The 18,869-nt window shown below is 41.2% G+C and overlaps 1 protein-coding gene across 8 annotated transcripts; it reads right to left on the bottom strand.

Annotated features, from left to right (window-relative positions):
* Positions 1–124: 124 nt before the first annotated feature.
* On the bottom strand, positions 125–13,791 carry MOCS2 (molybdenum cofactor synthesis 2). 8 transcript variants are annotated; one of them, XR_011382037.1, is made up of 7 exons: positions 13,640–13,754; positions 12,488–12,609; positions 10,877–11,021; positions 7,694–7,821; positions 7,051–7,201; positions 5,443–6,087; positions 125–323 (listed from the first exon to the last, which is right to left on the bottom strand). XR_011382037.1 is itself a non-coding variant. In XM_070056705.1 (7 exons), exons 3-7 carry the CDS (start codon positions 10,972–10,974, stop codon positions 3,485–3,487), a joined length of 570 nt encoding a protein of 189 aa, XP_069912806.1. In that variant the 5' UTR covers positions 10,975–11,021; positions 12,488–12,609; positions 13,640–13,766; the 3' UTR covers positions 2,594–3,484. The 8 variants fall into 8 exon arrangements, 5 of the variants coding, with proteins under 5 accessions (XP_069912806.1, XP_069912807.1, XP_051709435.1 ...); XR_011382039.1 differs by lacking the exon at positions 125–323 and adding an exon at positions 2,594–3,553 and having other exon boundaries at positions 5,964–6,087; positions 10,881–11,021; positions 13,640–13,791; XR_011382038.1 differs by lacking the exons at positions 125–323; positions 13,640–13,754 and adding exons at positions 2,594–3,553; positions 13,191–13,569 and having other exon boundaries at positions 5,964–6,087; positions 10,881–11,021.
* Between the last annotated feature and the right edge of the window lie 5,078 nt (positions 13,792–18,869).

Here is an 18,869-nt window from a genome sequence, read left to right on the forward strand (position 1 = left end):
TAATATTAAAGCAGGGCCCTACTTTAATGAAAATGGCTACCAAACTGTTTTTTGGGTCTAGTCTCTATAGTGTATCCCTGTCTATACCGCCCTCTGCTGGGTGATTCATCTAACTACATAAAAGCTTCCTCTTTTTTTTTTTTTTTTTTTTTTGAAAGAGTTGCAGAGAGAGGTCTTCCATTTGATGGTTCACTCCCCAGATGGCCGCAATGGCCGGAGCTGCACCGACCCGAAGCCAGGAGCTTCTCTGGATCTCCCATGTGGGTGCAGAGGCCCAAAGACTTGGGCCATCTTGTACTGCTTTCCCAGCCCATAGTGGAGAGCTGGATTGGAAGTGGAGCAGCTGGGTCTCAAACCAGTGCCCACATGGGATGCTGGCGCTTCAGGCCAGCGTGTTAACCTGCCTGCCGTGCCACAGCACTGGCCCCAAAGGTGAGTTTTAATGTACAGGATGCTCAGTAGTTTTAAGAGGTCACAGGGTGGGAGTGGGGGAGCAAAGCTGCACAGATAGCATCTCACATCTGTCAGTGCTACAATTACACATGCATCAGGTATAGAACACTGGTATTCAATTATTTCAGAGTACTATAAGCTCATGCACTGGTGAGGCACTGTAGTGACAGGCAGAGTCCCCATCTCATGAAGTCTATGGTCTAGTGATGGCAATAAACTAGCAGATGTGATACACCAAGTAATAGTGAATAAAACAGGAAATGACTGAAGTGAAGGAAATTAAGTGAGGACTATGGAAGTATCTGGAGGAAGAACAATCTAAAAGGGATGGGTAAAGACCCTAGGTGGAAACTAATTTGCCACATACAAGCCACAGCAAAGTGGGAGCCTGGAGCAAGACAGGAAACGGCAGGAGTCTCTGTGTGTAGGACAGTAGGCCAGTGAGCAGGCTGAGGTCCTCGATGTGACCAGCTATGAGAAGGTTCTGAGTAGCAGGGTTAAGTGGAGAGGAAAGGTTAGCACACTAGGATGATCAGTGGGCCAGGGCAATAGTTCTCAAGAAATGAACTGGAGGATTCGACAATGGAACGAAAAGTGAGGTAAGGAAAAACTGGTTGAATTCAAAATACACCCAGGATTCCATTTTCTAATCCTCCAACAGGTTCATTCAAGTCCAGCCTTAATCACTATTTCTCAGATAATACTGAAACTGTATGGCAACCCTAAATGCCACACCCAAAAGACAAAACTATCCAGAGACTACTTCACTTATAACCATCTGCTGTTGTTTTCATTCAAAATTGATAAAATCCTTTTCGTTTCACCACCCATTCAAAAACACCTGCAACAAAAATAACTTACACATCCTGCTTCTTGAATGAACTTACCCTGCAACCCTTGATGCAATCTGCTTCCAGGCTGACTTTGCCTGTCTTCAGGTTGCTCTTCTAAGTACCTGAGCAGCCAAGTTACATATATAAAAAGGCTAAATGTCAGAGTGATGCTAGCCCTTAATATCTCAACCACCAATTAAATCTGCCATTCCTAAAATTGCAAGGATTAATGAAGATCCTATTTAAATCTAGTGCAATGCACTAAAACCTTTCAAGGATGTGCCATCCAGTTCTAGCATGCCCCAGATTACGCTTTTAAATCTCTGATGCAGAAGGTAAGAAGTTAAAGCATAACAATCTGGGCTCCAAACATAGAATAAAGGCACTTAATTGAAGGCATGACTATAAAAACATGTTCAAACAACGTGTGGTATAGAAACAATTATCTCCAATAACGACCTTTTAAGAAGTATTTGAGTAGAAAATTCCTGAATTCCACATATACTTTATATTAGTATTATATATAATGTAACACACACATCACATTCATTCACAATTTCGGTATAGAATCCTAGGACTATCTTCATTGGTCCACTCACTGTGTGATAATGAACTTTCAGATACACTGCAATTGTCCAACACCCAATCCCTCATCCCTAGTAGAAACTGGTTTCTGGCCAGTGAAAAGGAGGGGCTATCGAGTAGAGAGGGTAAGGCTGAGAACAGGCAGGCAACCCTACCTCAGTAATGGAAATAAGTGGAGGGTTTGAATCCTTCTGGCCCACAAGGAGTAAGTACCAAGTAACCAAGAGATTCCTAAAGTCCATGTGGCTGACCTGTGGGTCTCAGCCAGAGACAAGGTGCAGGATCTTCTTCCTGGTACTTAAGGGTTGTAGACAAAGATCACTGGGTGGATACCTGGCATAGAATGGCCATTCAATAAACAGCCGTTGAATACACGAGTTCCTTAGATAAAAATGTGCTCCCACCAGATATAAGTATATATCCCACCAGATATAAGGATTACTAGATTTCTTATCTGCTGCAGAAACAAGAAAAAACCCTTCAGTCTAAGTATCATAATACATGTAATGATAGTTTTGTAATAATACTAACTACTCAAATTATGCCAATTATTTTAAAAAGTATATATGTATACTTCAAATTCTGCTCTAAAAGAATAGAGCTAATTAAGTATTCTCACCTCAAAAGAGACACAGCCTTGTAAGGCAATGGGTTTGTTAATTAGGTGAGTTGTGGTAATCATTTCACAATATATTCATGTATCAAAATATAACACTGTATACTTAAATATATACAATCTTTATTATCTTCCAATAAAGCTGAAAAGAATTGGAAAAAATATAATATATGGGACTTGTATATACAAATTAACAATATATAGGTTGATCAGTAAAAAACTAGATTACTCTTTCATAAAAATCTTGCAGAGAATTGTTTACCAATAACTTCAATAAGGATCATGATGCAAAAGCAACCAGAAAGTAAACTATCTGAAAGTGCTTTAATAAACATATAATCTCCCTTATATTATTCTCCTTAAAACAATTTCTGGAAGTCAAATTTTAGACATCAACTAATATTTCAACATAAAACACGTTGATGGTAGTTTTACAACAATTTCATGCTGATTTGTACATTGATACAATATTAGTAACCATAAAATGCAACAAGTATTATGGTCAAGATTAAAGATTCTAAATTACTAGAATTCTCTAGAATATGAAATATTTTAGGCATTATCACTGAATTTTTAAAAATGGGAAAATTTGTACTTTTAAAATTATCGGCTTATTTTAAAAAATATATTAAGTGCTAAAAATACGTATCAGGACAGGAGGCTGAAGGGGAGGCCGTGTCTGAGGGGAGGTTGGTGAGCAGGTGCCAGGCCTCAGTGTAAGCGGAGTCACAACTAGGCTTAGTCACAGAAAGACGTCCTCCACGGACGCCTTCCCTCTTATTTCCACTACTGCTCATCTTCCCAAAAGTCCTTGCTTTGGCTCTAGCTCCCAGTAACCCTTCATCCTAAATACACTTTTTTAGCTTTTTCTCTCTTTTGCCCCACAGTTATAAAACTCTGTGCTTCGGTGAGCTATCAATCTGTGGAGGAGAAAAATCACAGAGTAATCAATGGTGAAACTTTACCCAAGTGTGAGAGCGTTAAAAAATATAACTGATTAATCATTGTTTGCCCAAAAGCATTCTTTGTTTCTCTTCCAAGTTGAAGATGACTCTTCATACATTTCCTAAAAAAAACAAACAAACAAACAAAAAAACACAAAACCATTAAGTGTATAAATCAAATAAATGAATCTCATATCTATTTCAATAAGCCCCTCTCTCCACAATCCAATAACCATTTATATAGGCCACTGAGAGCAGAGAGAGAAACTGACATGCTCCCCTCATTGACAGACACAATCTATTGGAGAAATGACAAGAAACCACAGCACTGAAGGGAATACATACCTAATTCCATCTGGGGCCATGACAAGACACTGTTGGCCAGATTATGTAGATGATGAAAGTCTTTAAACACTGTTTCCTTAACAACATGCCTACTACAATTCCAATGACACAAAATATATTTTGCCAAAGGAAGAGGGGACATTCCCATTAGTTGTTAACTTAAATGTCCATCTGCAGAAGTTCTAAAAGAGGTGTGACCTGGCTACTGATGTGAACCAGGCAGCCTTCCCTATGTCACAGATGATCTCAAAGCACAGGCTGGGACATGAACCAGTGCAGGATTTTAGATAGTTCACAGAAGGAAGTAAGAAGATCCTATTGGTTTCTCTTCCCACTCAGTAGCGAGATTGCCTTCCTGTAGGGTGAGGAACCCAAAGCCAAATGTCTAAGTTCATTCACTGCAGTTTTCAGCACAACAATTTCAGTCAGATTTTTAAAGAAGTGTTTCAATCTCTTTGTTAAATTTCTCTGAAAATTCCTCAAATTGATTTTCTCTGTTCTCTCAATCCTCTGAGATTCCTCCAAGCAGTCATTTTGAATTCTTGGTCTGAAATGCCTCCCATCTCCATCTGAGACAGTCAGTGGTGGTGTTTGTTCTACTTGGTAAGGTTAGTTCCCTTTCTGCTCCTGATTCTCACGGACATGTGCCTCAGAACACCTGCACTTCCCCCAACTCTACAGAGAAAAGCCAAGTCCCTGCACTACTCAGAGCCAAAACTGAGCACCTGCCCCAGCTCCTATCTGTTTCCCTTGTTTTCTGGGGCCACCCCCCATCTGCTCTCTTTCTGGTAAAGACAAGTAGAAACAGCTATTCTTGCTGCCTTGGCTTGAAGCTCATTTTGGAATGCTCTTCCTAACTCTCCCTCTTCTAGGGCCCACAGCATGGCCTACCAGAAAAACTCGGGTCAGAATGTTCACAGCAAAACCACCCGGTATCTGAGCTCAGGTAGAGTCTTCTGACTTATCCTATCCAAAGTATTCCCTTGTAACTACCAGTTTCAGCTTTCATTCAGAAAATGTGGTCCCTAGATTTCCCAGGCTCCGGTTCAGAGGTGCACTTGCTCACCTCATCCACTGACTGAGGTGGAAGCTCCTGGGAAGGAGAGGAGACCCAGCCTTTATAAATCTGGCCCTCTGCCCTCCTCTTCTGAGTTGTTCATTAATTCTTCAGCTTTGCTATCAGCCACAGGCAGGGGGCAATTCTGGACCAAGAAGTGTAATTACATACATTTGCAAATACAGAACAATCCTATTATTCCGGTTACTACACCAGGGGAGAAATCTGCGAGTTGGTCCTTTTCTTCCCTTTGGAATGCCCTATTTAACCAGAGAATTACTTGCTGTTGTTTAGTTGGATTCATTGACAGAAAACAAACCAGCATTTCCTATTAATGTTATTAAAGTCACTCAACTATGTATTTTATCAAAGGCAGCAAAAATAAAAGACTTCCAAGAAAAGATTCCTTTTCCTTGAATTTCAATTCTAGCTACTGCTGGCACAGCAAGACTTTACAAAACTCTCTAATAGAAAGTCTCTAATTCAAGGAAGTTCAAATTCAAGAGAAATGACTTCAGGGGCCAGCGCTGTGGCACAGCGGGTAAAACTGCAGCCTGCATTGGTTCGAGACCCGGCTACTCCACTTCCAATCCAGCTCCCTGCTATGGCCTGGGAAAGCAGAAGATGGTCCAAGTCCTTGGGACACTGCACCCACGTGGGAGGCCTGGAAGAGGCTCCCGGCTCCTGATCAGTGCAGCTCTGGCCGTTACAGCCAACTGAGAAGTGAACCAGCAGATGGAAGATCTCTCTCTCTCTCTCTCTCTGCCTCTACGTCTCTCTCTGTGTAACTTTCAAATAAATAAATAAATCTTTAAAAAAAAAAAAAAGAGAGAGAGAGAAATGACTTCATATACAAACCACTGGAAGAGTCCTGACTAGAAATTTGTTTTCATTTATTGAGGTTCACTGGGCCATGCATTCCTTGGGGCATGCATTTTCCCTGCTTAAACCTGACAAAGGAGATATGCTATAAATATCCTATTTCACACATAAAGAAACCAAGATTCTACAGTCAGGGAATGCACACAAACAAAATTCTAAGAGTACTCTAACTTTGTAGATATCATATTAAGAATACTTGAGAATCAAATCAAGTGCATATAGCAAAAGGAGGTATTTTCTGAACTTACCTTTTTCCATATGGGCACCCTGGCTTTTAAATTATCAATGGCATAGCTCACAGCTTCAAGGGATGCAGCCCTGTGGGCTGAGGACACAGCAATGATTATGCTTGCTTCTGACACCGGAACTAAGCTTTAACAAGATGAAGAAAGACATCATCACCCCTGAATCTATGTGTTAAAAAATATGCTAGACACATGAAAAAAAAATCCATTGACATTCTTAGAACTATAATTTACTTAAAAATCCAATTTAGTTAGAAAACACTACTTCATCCCAGTTGCAGTCAGGAAAATAGACACTGGGTTGATATTGCAGCAATTTTAAGCATCTATCCACAAAAGCTGCTTGATGGGCACCAAGAAGAAAACAACTTTTCACTGACTCCACAAACAACTGATTCAAACCAGGAAGAATGCTAAGGAATACCTAGAGATACAAAGTCAAAAAAAAAATGGCAATTTAGAATATAAAATAATATATATAAATTATAAATAATTATATATAAATTATATAAAATATAATTTAGAATATAAAATAAACATTAATAGGCCAGATAACATTAGCCATTTATAAAATTACTGGTTAATAAAATTACTAATGAACAAATAATAATACAACATGATAGATGTAGTCTCAATTGCTCACTTCTTTTTAAAACCAAGAACTCTATTCTTTTTGATGGTACAAAAAGGCAAAGTATTTTAATGACTTTCAAAGCATTTACACCAAAAATAATCTGTAACAGACTGTAAACAGAGTCAAGAATACAAAACTCAAAAGGCAGGACTCAATGACTTTGACTTTGGCTCAGGTTCACACAAGCCCTAATGCCCAGGGCCTGAAAGTCTTGGCACATCTGCATTGTGTTACAGCACCCAAGGAAATAGGAGCACTCCCCAAATTACAACCCAACCAGCAGTCATGAGAGGCACTGGGAGCCATCACTGCTGTCCTTCAGAAACCATTCACAAACCTCCCTCTCATGGTGACACAGAATTCCCAAGAAAGATTCGAGTCAGAATTCTGATAGGCATTAGGACAAAGCTGGAAAGCAAGTGTCCTTCACTTCTAAATTGTTAAAGGAAAGCATACCCAAGTCGATGGAACACTGCTATGTGTGTGACTGGCCATTTCTGCCTGATGTCACTACAGATTTTTCTGACCTCGTTTTCCGCCATTGGTAGGTAAGCTTCATATTCTAAGCTAATGACTTTCTTCCCTTCAAAGTTATTTCTTGTAGTCCCTAAAAACAAAAACGTAATTATATAAGGTTGGATCCGTTTTTAAGAGCAAACAAATAGCCTACCTATTTAAAAATTACTTCAAGAAACTTGATTAGAAAAGCAAAGGATAATTATCCCAAAGATGAAAAGGAAATAAAATAACAGATCAAGATTACTGAAAACATTCAGGTGACAAATAGTCCCTTTTCCAACAGTTGCATCTGATACTTAAAGAAAAATTAAGGACTATCATTATGTATATTTTTCCCTTAAAATTTGGAAAATACCAGAATTCTCTCTGCTAGCCATGACTTATCCTACTCTTTATACTTCTGATTTAACAATGGTTAATTTGAAAGTTACGAAAACAAAACTAAAAAAAATTCTACTCGCTTTCATGAGCAATGGAGATTTACTGATGGTCAAACCTCTATCAACACTGAACATGAGAAGCACCTGCTCATTTCTACCATCCAGTGGAGCCAATTGATGCTATGAAAATTACAACTCACCTACAAATAGGGACACTGCACCACAGGGTGGAGAAATCACCAACTGCGAGACCTCATCCACAGAAAGTTTCTCAGCCGTGAATTTTATTATATCCTTAGGTTTCTCTTCAACATCATCCATATCTTTCCTAAAAATAAGATTTTAATAAATGTTAACATTAATTAATGTTAACACTAGGGCAAAACATTCAACTTCTAAGCTGTTTCAATCTACATTTTTTGTACATCAGATGTGTTAGGAGGCATGATTATTCTGAATGATAAAAATCAGTATAGAATTTTAACAAAGCTCAATATATTTATAAATATCCCTAATGAATCAGGTATGAAATAAAAAGAAATTTGCCACTGACATGATCACTAAACTGTAATCTTCTCAAATGCCAGTTTATTCGATTCTGTAATTGCCACTCATATCTCCCATCATGATACAGCTGTGCAAGCACCTTCTTCATCTATATGATATCACTTCTAATCACTGTTACTAGACACCACCCCCACAGTGCCTTTCCTTTATCCAAAAAGGAAAGGAAGAAAACAGAGGTGAAAGTGATTCTACTGGAACTAAGTTCCTTTCAAAGCCTGGCCCAATCCCAGCTAACTCAGGAAATAATAATATTCACCAGGGGTTATGCAAAGTCCTTTGCCATGCATTTCTCAACTCATTAGACATCATTACACACTCACCAAGGGCTATTATTACATACTCACTAAGGGCCAGAGACTAATCCCAGACTCTAGACACAGACCAAGCATCAAGAGCACAGGCTCTGGGCCGGTGCCGTGGCACAGTAGGTTAATCCTCCACCTGGGCACCAGTTCTAGTCCTGGCTGCTCCTCTTCCAATCCAGCTCTCTGCTGTGGCCTGGGAAGGCAGAAGATGGTCAAAGTCCTTGGGCCCCTGCCACGGGGGAGACCAGGAAGAAGCACCTGGCTCCTGGCTTCGGATCGGCACAGCTCCAGCTGTTACGGCCATCTGGGGAGTGAACCAACAGAAGGAAGACCTTTCTGTCTCTCCCTCTGTCTATAACTTTACCTTTCAAGTAAATAAAATCTTTAAAAAAAAATTAAAATGAGAAAAAAAGGGCTCAGAGAAGTCAAGGACTCGCTCAAGATGCTGAAATTCCAATAAAGAATTCTAAACAGATCCAATGTTCTAGTCCCTACTTCCTTCCAACTACTGAAAAGGAAAGCACCATTCTTCACAGACACCACGACTTTCCACCTACTGTGCATCCGTGCCACCTGAGCTTTTTCCCTGAAGCAAGATATAGGTAACCCTGCAAGCTTTAAACCCTCTTGAGCTTCCATGACTTCTGGTTCTACAATGAAAACTAAGCTGGCTGGTTCTAAGATCCCGTAACACAAACCCTGTCAAACACAATCAACAGACACTGCTGCTGAGTAGTCTTTCTAATCTTCCCAAAGAACAGCTGTAATCATCAGACATACCCGCCCCTTTAATAACAGCTCGCTGTGTTTTTAATAAATTCCCCCCAAAGCTGTGATACATATCTGCAAGGAATTCTATTATTTCCAGACAGCAGGTCCTGAGAAAGATCCCTAAGCGCTGACATGTTGGGTAACTTTGTATGTCAATTCTTCATTTTTCATTGCCCTTTAGTAGTGTGAGGGGGAAATGGGTGAAAAAAAAAGTAAAAAGAATCCTGGCTTATTCCTTTCTTTAATGGAATCGAGGTTCTGCTATTGACTATGCTGTTTACTTTCATTTTGGATAAAAACTATTTCAGTTTTCTTTCATTCCTAATTTACTAGTTTTTAATCACAAATGACTATTAATTCCTACATTACTTATTCTTCAGTTGACATCTCTATTTAAGTACTTAAGTAAAGCAAGATCTCTCCAGACCACACTGGATAATGTTTCTACCCACTATCCTACTCAGATATGGATTAATTTGCCTGAAAAGATGGCACAGTTCATATAGCTATCTGCAACAGAGCTATAGTTATTATTTTATATCAGGACATTGGTTAAATTTCTCAGACTTTCTACCTGTGCAGTTTTTCTATAGTTTTCAGTGCTTAAAAAAGCTATTGCTTACTATTCATGAACATGTCTGTCTGAAAGTACAGAGAGCCCAACAATGAGCTCAAGTTCAAATGTTGGCTCTATGCTTTCTAGCTATGTGTTCAAAGGCAACTGTAACTTCTCTGATTTTCAGTTTTCCTACTTGAAATATATGGATATTAATATTCCACAGCCTAGCACTGTGCCTGACAAATAAAATCTTAATAAACAATGTCAAGTGAAAACAACGGACAAATCAAACTTGGTATAGGCAGGACAAAGCGAGCTAGGTTAGGTTAGACTTGGGCAGACAGCCAAGTATGGGTGGTGGTGGTGGGGGGTGCTCCAGGGTCAGAAGAGCAGCTTCTGGTTAGTAAACAACACAAAAGCATGCCCTTAAGATATGCTTTGCAAAAACTAAATGGGGAACTTACAAAGCAAAAGTCTGGAGACTACAAATTAACAGAATAAGAGAAAAACCTGTGATTCTAAATTAGGGAACACAAGACCATGAAGAGCAAGGTAGGGGAGACTGGCTAACCCACAGAGAACACGAAGGACCACAGACTGACGAATGGCAGACAAGGAGGCAGAATGAGCTCACTCCCTTAAAGGACCTTACACAAATTTTGCAGAGGGCATAGAACCACCAGATCACTTTCTTTCAATAGCCTGTATGTGTGTTTGTTTCCTGAGAAAAACCATGTGCAGCTTCCCAGCAGTCTTCTCTCAGTTCTTCTCAATAAGGCCTTTCTGTTTTAAAAGCTCCCTCTTGCTAAGCCACATGGCGGCAAGAGCTGTCTCTGTTCACTTCAATGAAACTTTGCTTTAAAAATTTGCTTTCTCGTTTGTTCCTCAGCCCCAAACTTCGCCTTCTGGTTTGTTCACCAGCTTCAAAGTTCTTATCAACAGAATAAGTTCCCCAGATTCACATCAGCTGTAACAAACTGCTATTAAGTTAAACTGCTTAGAACAAAATGGACTCAGACGTGGTAGGAAGGTATCATGTCTGCCTGCACCCAGAGTCGACACATCAATCAAGAAGCTGGGATAAGCCCATTCGTTAAGAATACACGGTAACAGCAAAACAAACAGAGCTTATAATCTATGTATTCTTCTGCACAAGACTGAAAGAGACAAATCACACATACCTACATGGCTTAAATGCACTAGCCTCCACTAATGGGGGGGATAATAGCAATTTCGTCTCCGGGCTGAAGCTGGAGGAGCTGATCTCCAAGCTCGACATATTCTTGACGAACAGCAAATATCACCTGATTTCTAACATCAGCCAATCTGAAGGAAAAAAAAAAAAAAAAAAAAAAAAAAAAAAGATGAGCGGTATCCACACTGTGATCCACATCAAATCTCTTCACATTTGGATAAAAGACATACCCACTTAAGAACGTACCCATTCACTGCAAAGATCACATTCAACCATTAACATCTCTTCATCGCATGTTGTGTATCTTGGGGAATGAAAATAGCAACAAACACAAGACTGGAAGCAACATTCCAATCAGATCAAAAGTAAAGAAAAATTTCTTAATCACTACCCTGTCTTTTCAGGGATCGTCCATCTAAGTATACAACCACACTAAGCAGAGCTAGGAAGTTTCCTGCAGTAGCAGTTGTCTCCCTGAGGGTAGGTTAAAGGTAAAATTGAACAGAAGCCCCACCATGTTTCATCACCAGGTACTCTAAGAACAAAAGATGAAACTGTGGCAGCTCAGCCCGTCTGCCAGCTCCACTCACATCGCAGCTTCCTGCTAGGGTGAACCATGGAAGGAAGCAGGTGATGGCCTAAGTGTTTGGGTCCCTGCCACCTAGGTGGGAGACCCCGATTGATTTCTTGGCTCCTGGCTTCAGCCTGTCCCAGTGCTGGTTCCTGTGGGCATCTGAGGAGTGAACCAGCTGACAGGAGACTGTCTCTGCCTTTCAAATAAATAATTTTAAAAATACATGGAATCCGGCCGGCACCGTGGCTCACTAGGCTAATCCTCCGCCTGCGGCGCCGGCACACCGGGTTCTAGTCCCAGTCGGGGTGCCGGATTCTGTCCGGGTTGCCCCTCTTCTAGGCCAGCTCTCTGCTGTGGCCCAGGAGTGCAGTGGAGGATGGCCCAAGTGCTTGGGCCCTGCACCCGCATGGGAGACCAGGAGAAGCACCTGGCTCCTGGCTTCGGATCAGCACGGTGCGCTGGCCGCAGCGCACCGGCCGCAGCGGCCACTGGACGGTGAACCAACAGCAAAAAGGAAGAACTTTCTGTCTCTCACTGTCCACTTTGCCTGTCAAAAAAAAAAAAAACAAAAACAAAAACAAAAACAAAACAAAAAACAAAACATGCAATCCAGGAGTACTCATAGGTTCCTTTCCAACACACATTGTGAAATACCGTTTACACAGCACTAGGGTTTCAAGGTTAAACATCCAACACAGACTTACACAACACTAATATTCCCTAACACTCTCAAATAAGTCACTTTTATGTTTTGTTTCAAAAAGGACTTGAAGTAGGAATGACAGCAGTAAAACCATAGCTTTTAAAGAATTAGAAAAAAATGAAATATTGTCAAAACTCAAATCTAGCAGCATCCAGGGTTTGCTTTAGCTTATTTTTCTTTTAATCTTACACATTTCTATTCCAGAAACATGTACACACTCTTTTTGACATTAAGCAAACAAAAATTAACTTTTATTAAGTTTTTGAAGACATTTTCAAAATATTAAAATCATTAATCATATGCTACAAAATTTTAGCTACCCAGGATGTCGAGTTTCTATCTCTTTCCACAGCTGCGATGCTTTTATTTCTTGGGGCACAGAAATGGTCTCTGAACGAACTCCTGCGATTTCAGCACTCTTTGCGAAATACAATACTTCAACCTGGAAGGACAGAAACAGGAACAGTCACTTCATGACTGCCCACACTGAGACATTTTCTTATTTTTCAAATGCACTATTTTAATTAAAGACAGATATTATAGCCTAGAGAAAATCAAGTTGCTCCCCTCCATTCAGTACATACTCAAATTACAATCTTGGGAAAAAAAGTCTTTAAGAACAATTCAAACTGATTTCTGGATGCTTTTCAGATTTACAAACTTATGTGTGCCTTAACTGCAACCTCAGGTGTATCTTCTAGAAAACACTTTAACAAATGTTACACAGTTTTCATAAACACTGAAGCAGTGATCATGTGGCTCAAGAGAGAATTAATCCAATAAATGACCAAGTCAGCAAAAGAACTGCTTTCCGGGTTTTCAAATAACCTTTGATTCCCTCCCGTCTACATGACAGCCGCTGAGGTCTGAGTTATGCAATACACAAAACCTGACACTGATACAAGCAAGTAGGTTTGAAATACAGGATAAACTGGTATTTCCCAGGGCAAACCTGTGCCATCGATGTCGTATCTTAGGGACCCAACCCAGCAAAAGAGCCCACCTGCCACTCGAACAACTCACCCTCCACGAAATAATCGCAGTTTGGTGGGTAATCAAGGGTTTCGGTAAGTCCACAGGTGAAGCACATTTATTTACAAGCATTCTTAAGTAAGTTTTTAAAAATACAATTATATCTTCAAACAACTAATTTGAGAAAAGGGAGCCCCCCCCAAAAAGAAGTCAAAGCACTTTCGGAAACCAGCCGGCCCTCGACTCGGTGACCCCGACACGAAATGTCCCGGAATGAACTTGACTTGCTAGGGGCGGACAGGGCAGAGCCCCAAGGTCAGCAGGGGCCATCACGGCGGCCGGGGCTGAAGGCGCCGGCCACGGCGGGCGGGCGGGCGCGCGGTGCAGGGGTTCGGGGAGACAAAGTCTGAGGGCCCACTGCCCCGCCTGCGGAGGGAGAGCGGCGCAGACCCGACCAAGAAGGATCCGCACCCGCGCTCGCCTGCACGCCCCACCCTTACCTGGCACCGCTGCACCATCGCTCCGAGGACCCCGGGACTGACTTACAGGCGCAGAGGCCGATGGGCAGGCCCAGCGCCGGCGCAGAGCGCAGGCGCAACACGACTGCAAGCCCCACCCACCGCGTGCGTGCGGAGCATGCGCACAATTAGCCCCAGGCAGCGCAGCTCCCCCGCCGCTTTTCCGTTGCGGTCGCGTCGCGCCGGACGCTGCAGCTTTGAAGGACACTTCGATTTTCTTTCTCAGTTAGGGGGCGAGGGTGACAGCGAAGTCATAAATGCGGAAACGGAAAAAGGACTGAGCCCTTGACACCAGGAGGGAGGCCGTGGTGCCCCTACAACGGGCGCCGGCCTCCCCTGGACACCTGCCGCCTGCATTATGACGGTGTCGCTAGGAATTCAGCAGAAGCGTTCAGGCTTCTCCGCTCGCACACCTTTAGGCTTCCTTAAGCTGCGTTGCCATCCGGTTTAGGATTAGTAGTCCTTGAAGACGCCGTTCGCCTCATCAGAGCCTTCCACCGGCGTCAAATCTAGGCGTCCCCTAGTTACAGGCTACTTATCCGGTAGTTACCGGGGTGTAAATTGGGCGTTCCAGCCCTGGGTGCTCCCGCTTCTACCCAGGCGAGGGTCCTAAGCTGTAACTTCGGGTGCCAAGTGTGGTAGGGGGAGGGGAAAGGACGGAATGGCCCCCGGAGTGTGCGTGCGGAAGGCTCACCCCGCTGCTGGGATAGGAGCCCCAAATGACAGGGTGGGGAGCCGGACAGTAGGGCCTCTCACTTGCCGGAGGCAGCCACAGGACTGAGAAACAGCATAGTGAGGTCACCCAAGCACAGAGTTGACAAGACAAGTGTGCCTCCCGAAGGGAACGAGTCTGTGGGGAAGGAGGCTGCAGGTAACCAGGTGGCAGCCCTCAGCGGGAAAGATCGACAGGGGTCCCTTAACACCAACAGACAGTCTGGTAACGTTAAATCAGTAGCTGAAAGCAAAAACATCACCCAACATGTTATAAACAACCGAACTGGTGTTTATAACAGCCAGAGCTTGATAGTATCAAACCTGCAAAAACTCAAAAAAATTGCAATATTCAAGGCCGGCGTGTGGCACAGTGAGTAGAGCTGCCCGCCTGCAATGCCATATTCCATGTGGGCCGCTGTTGAAGTTCTGGCTGCTCCACTTCCGATCCAGCTCCTTACTGATGCGCCTGGGAAGGGCAGTGGAAGTTGGCCCAAGTGCTTTGAGCCCCCATACCCACGTGGCGGACCTGGATGAAGCTCCTTCGGCCATCGCGGCCATCTGAGCAGTGAACGAGTGGATGAAAAATCTCTCTCCTCTAACTCTGATTTTCAAAAGAAATCTTTTTTAAATGCAATACTCAAGAACCCTTCTTACAAAATTCTTAGAAAAAAATTCACTCGAATAATCAAGTAACAGTAATAAGACATTAATGGTACAAACAAGACACTGGCATTGGGATTTTAATCTATTCAAATATAAGAAAACATCAATTGTAGGATTATGGTTATAAACATCAAAAATTTTTAAAGGTTTATTTGTTTGAAAGAGAGAGGGAGAGATAGATATCTTCCATCTGCTGGTTCACTCCCCAAATAGGCTCAAGTGCCAGGGCTGGACCAGGTGGAAGCCAAAATCCAGAAGCTTCCTCTGGGGCTCCCATATGGGTGCAGGGGCCTAAACACTTGGGCCATCTTCCACTGCTTTTTGCAGGCCATTAGCAGGGAGCTGGATTGGAAGTAGAGCAGCTGGGACATGAACCAGCGTTCTTACGGGATGCCAGCGTTGCTAGCATGATCCCACACCACAAGCCCCAACACCAGAAATCTTAAAAATAATATAAATTGGGGGCCAGCACTGTGGCATAGCGGGTAAAGCCGCCGTCTGCAATGTCGGCATCCCATATGGGTGCCAGATCAAACCTTGGCTGCTCCACTTCCAATCTAGCTCTCTGCTATGGGCTGGGAAAGCAGTAAAAGATAGCCCAAATCCTTGGGCCCCTGCACCCAAGTGGGAGACCTAGAAGAAGCTCCTGGCTCCTGGCTCCTGGCCTCAGATCGGTTCAGCTCTGACCATTTTGGCCACCTGGGGAGTGAACCAGCAGATGGAAGACTCTCTCTCTCTCTCTCTCTCTCCTTCCCTGCTTCCCTCCCCCCCCCCCCGCCTGCCTCTGCCTCTCTGTAACTCTGCCTTCAAATAAATAAATAAATCTTTTAAAAATAGTATAAATCGCCCTTTTAACAAGTAGTTACAAGGTATTGATTCAAGTTTCTCAATATTTTTCATAAACATTTTAAAAGGATCTTTTAGGAGCAACTATCTCTTAGGAATAATCTGGTGATTTGTAATTCTGTTAATTTCAGTTATTTTGTGTTGATAAATACCCAAGTAAATAATCCAATTGTTATTGGGTTCTCTGTTATATATTGTTCTCTGTCTCATATGTCAATAATAATGCCGGGTGGTGGGTGTTGTGGTACAACTACTTATTCTGCTTCTTGGAATCTCTGCATCTGTTTTCTGAGTGTCTGGGATTGAGTCCTTTCCTACCCTTCTAATCCAGGTTCCTGCTAATGGGCACCCGGGAGGCAGCAGATAAGTAGCTGGGTCCCTGCCATTCATGTGGGAGACCCAGGCGGAGTTCCTGGCTCCTGCTTTAGACCTGGCCCAGCCCCAGCTGCTACTGGCATTTGGGGAATGAACCAGCAGATAGACGATCTCTCTCTCTCTGTCACTGTCTTTCGTCATCATCATCATCATCATCATGCCTTACTTTCAATTATATTTTCTAATTATTAGAATCGTTTCCTGATTTATTGGCCTCATATTCTCTGTAAAGCTTCGTTCATACCTTCTACTCTTTACAGAGCATATGTGAAACATAGTTAAAAAATATAGCACTACCTATAACTTTGGGAATGCAAGAAAGACTAATAGCAGCAAACTCCCACTTTATTCCAGAGTCTCCGATTTTTTATTATAAATTCAATAATAGTGAATGATCAAAATGGAATATAATAAACTATTTTAGGGACAACAAAACATTAGAAAGAGTTATTCATATTTCACTTAAACTATATTTATGATAAACACATGTTAGAGCTATCATTTTCCCAGTTATTTTTACCATAAGAATCCTATTGGGTAAAAAAAAAAGTTAAGGCAAAACCACTTCCATTTTATTTTCATATTTAGAAAAGGATGAGATTCTGTGAAAGTAGAAATATAAGAGCATCTCTAACCCTCACAGAAGTCTCCATTAAAAATTAGAAATATAATCTAGCTTATATTCTGAAAAGTAGTTTTTCCCAGAAATGATTGGCAGAATCATAACTCTTTGTTAGATTTCCTGGCAATTACTTCACAGGTAGGTAATGGTATGTTTTTCTTTTCCTACCCAATTCAAATAGTATAATTAAATATTTGTTACCATTAATTTTGTTTTTTAATGTTACAACTCAGCAGCTAATTGAACCGAGTCTAAAATGGAAAATTTATCCTCCAGTTTTAAAATCCAACCCATCCACCCATTTACACAAATTTTAAACATCTATATATCATCTTACCAAAAATTTTAGCCAAATCCTACAAGTATTTCCATTTCTGTCCAAATAGTTTCTGTCATCACTTTTAGTTACTAAATAATATCTAGTTCTAAGATTCTGGAGGCCTTTGTCAAAGGCTACCATTGTTAAAAAAAATTCTGTGAAATGCTCCTAGGCTTCAGTGACTTTATCTAAGAAAGCTGGGGCCTATATCATATGCTATGTTTAAAAAATAGGAAATAGAATTTTAAATCTCAGCAAACATGTACACCTTTATTTTTAATTTAAAGATGTATTTATTTATTTGAAAGGCAAAGTTACAGAGAAGCAGAAGCAGAGAGAAAGGTCTTCCATTTGCTGGTTCATTCCCCAGATGGCTGCAACAGCCAAAGCTGCACTGATCAGAAGCCAGGAGCCAGGAGCTTTTTCCAGGTCTCGCACATGGGTGCTGGGGCCCAAGGCCTTGGGCCATTTTCTACTGCTTACCCAGGCCATAGCACTGAGCTGGATTGGAAGTGGAGCAGCTGGGACTTGAACTGGCATCCAAATGGGATGCTGGCACTGTAGGCGGCAGCTTCACCCACTACACCACAGTGCCAGCCCCAATACTTCTTTATTTTTAAGTGAACAGAATTTGTGAACAGTGAAAATATCTATATTTGAGGAAGTTTGTGAGGACTGCATGGTGTGAGCCCTGTAGGCACTGGATTAAAATCTTTAAGGTATTTTTGGTGCTATTTAAATTTCTTATTAAAAAATAGATGATGTCATAGTTATTTTTTTCAAAGGCTCATTAGACATAAATCCATCTGGAACTACACATTTTCATAGATAACCCAGAATGTCAAGCCTCTTGGTACACAAATAATTTGTAAAGGCATGGAATGTTGCATGCTCCTAATAAACAGTCCAGCAGATTGTCTTGTATGTTGTAGGCTTGCAAAATATTGTTGAGTCAGTTTTGTGATTGAATAGGATTATTTCAAAACATTACATCCTTCTTGTGTAATTTTATTCATTTGTTATTATAAATAAAAGGAAAACCCAGTGTAAACTACAGACACTTGTATTCAAGGAAATTTAGGTCAAAAGAAGCACTCCTCTTTGTCATCTGTTATTCCTATTATAAATCCATTACTGTGCAAATAATGAGGCAGCTACAAAAGAGCTGTTTGCATGGTTTTTTTAATTTACATTTTAATTAATATAAACAGCACAGATTCAATGTAGTTCATGGATACGATTCCAAGAATATAAATATTTCTCCTTCCTTGCTTTCACATTTTCTCCCTCCCTTTTCCATCTCTTCCCTCTTACTTTTTAAATTTTTGTGAATAACATTTTTTATTTCCTTTTTAGTCAAACACCTAATGTGCCACTAAATGAAGAGATCAACGAATACAAAGTAGAAAGATCACTGTTCAGCAGGACTATATATCAGAACTACCAACAATAATGAAATCTGAAGATGTCAATTTCATCTATATACATTAAAAACTTTTTGTACTCTTTCTGTATATCAACTACCACAAATTAGAAAAAACATATAATATTTGTCTTTGGTGGCCTGGCTTATTTCACTAAGCATAATGATTTCCAGTTGCATCCATTTTGTTGCAAAAGTCAAGATTTCATTATCTTTTATGACAGAGTAGTATTCCATCATGTATGTATAT

Source organism: Oryctolagus cuniculus, chromosome 14, assembly GCF_964237555.1.
Source record: "Oryctolagus cuniculus chromosome 14, mOryCun1.1, whole genome shotgun sequence".
NCBI classification, from domain to species: Eukaryota; Metazoa; Chordata; class Mammalia; order Lagomorpha; family Leporidae; genus Oryctolagus; species Oryctolagus cuniculus.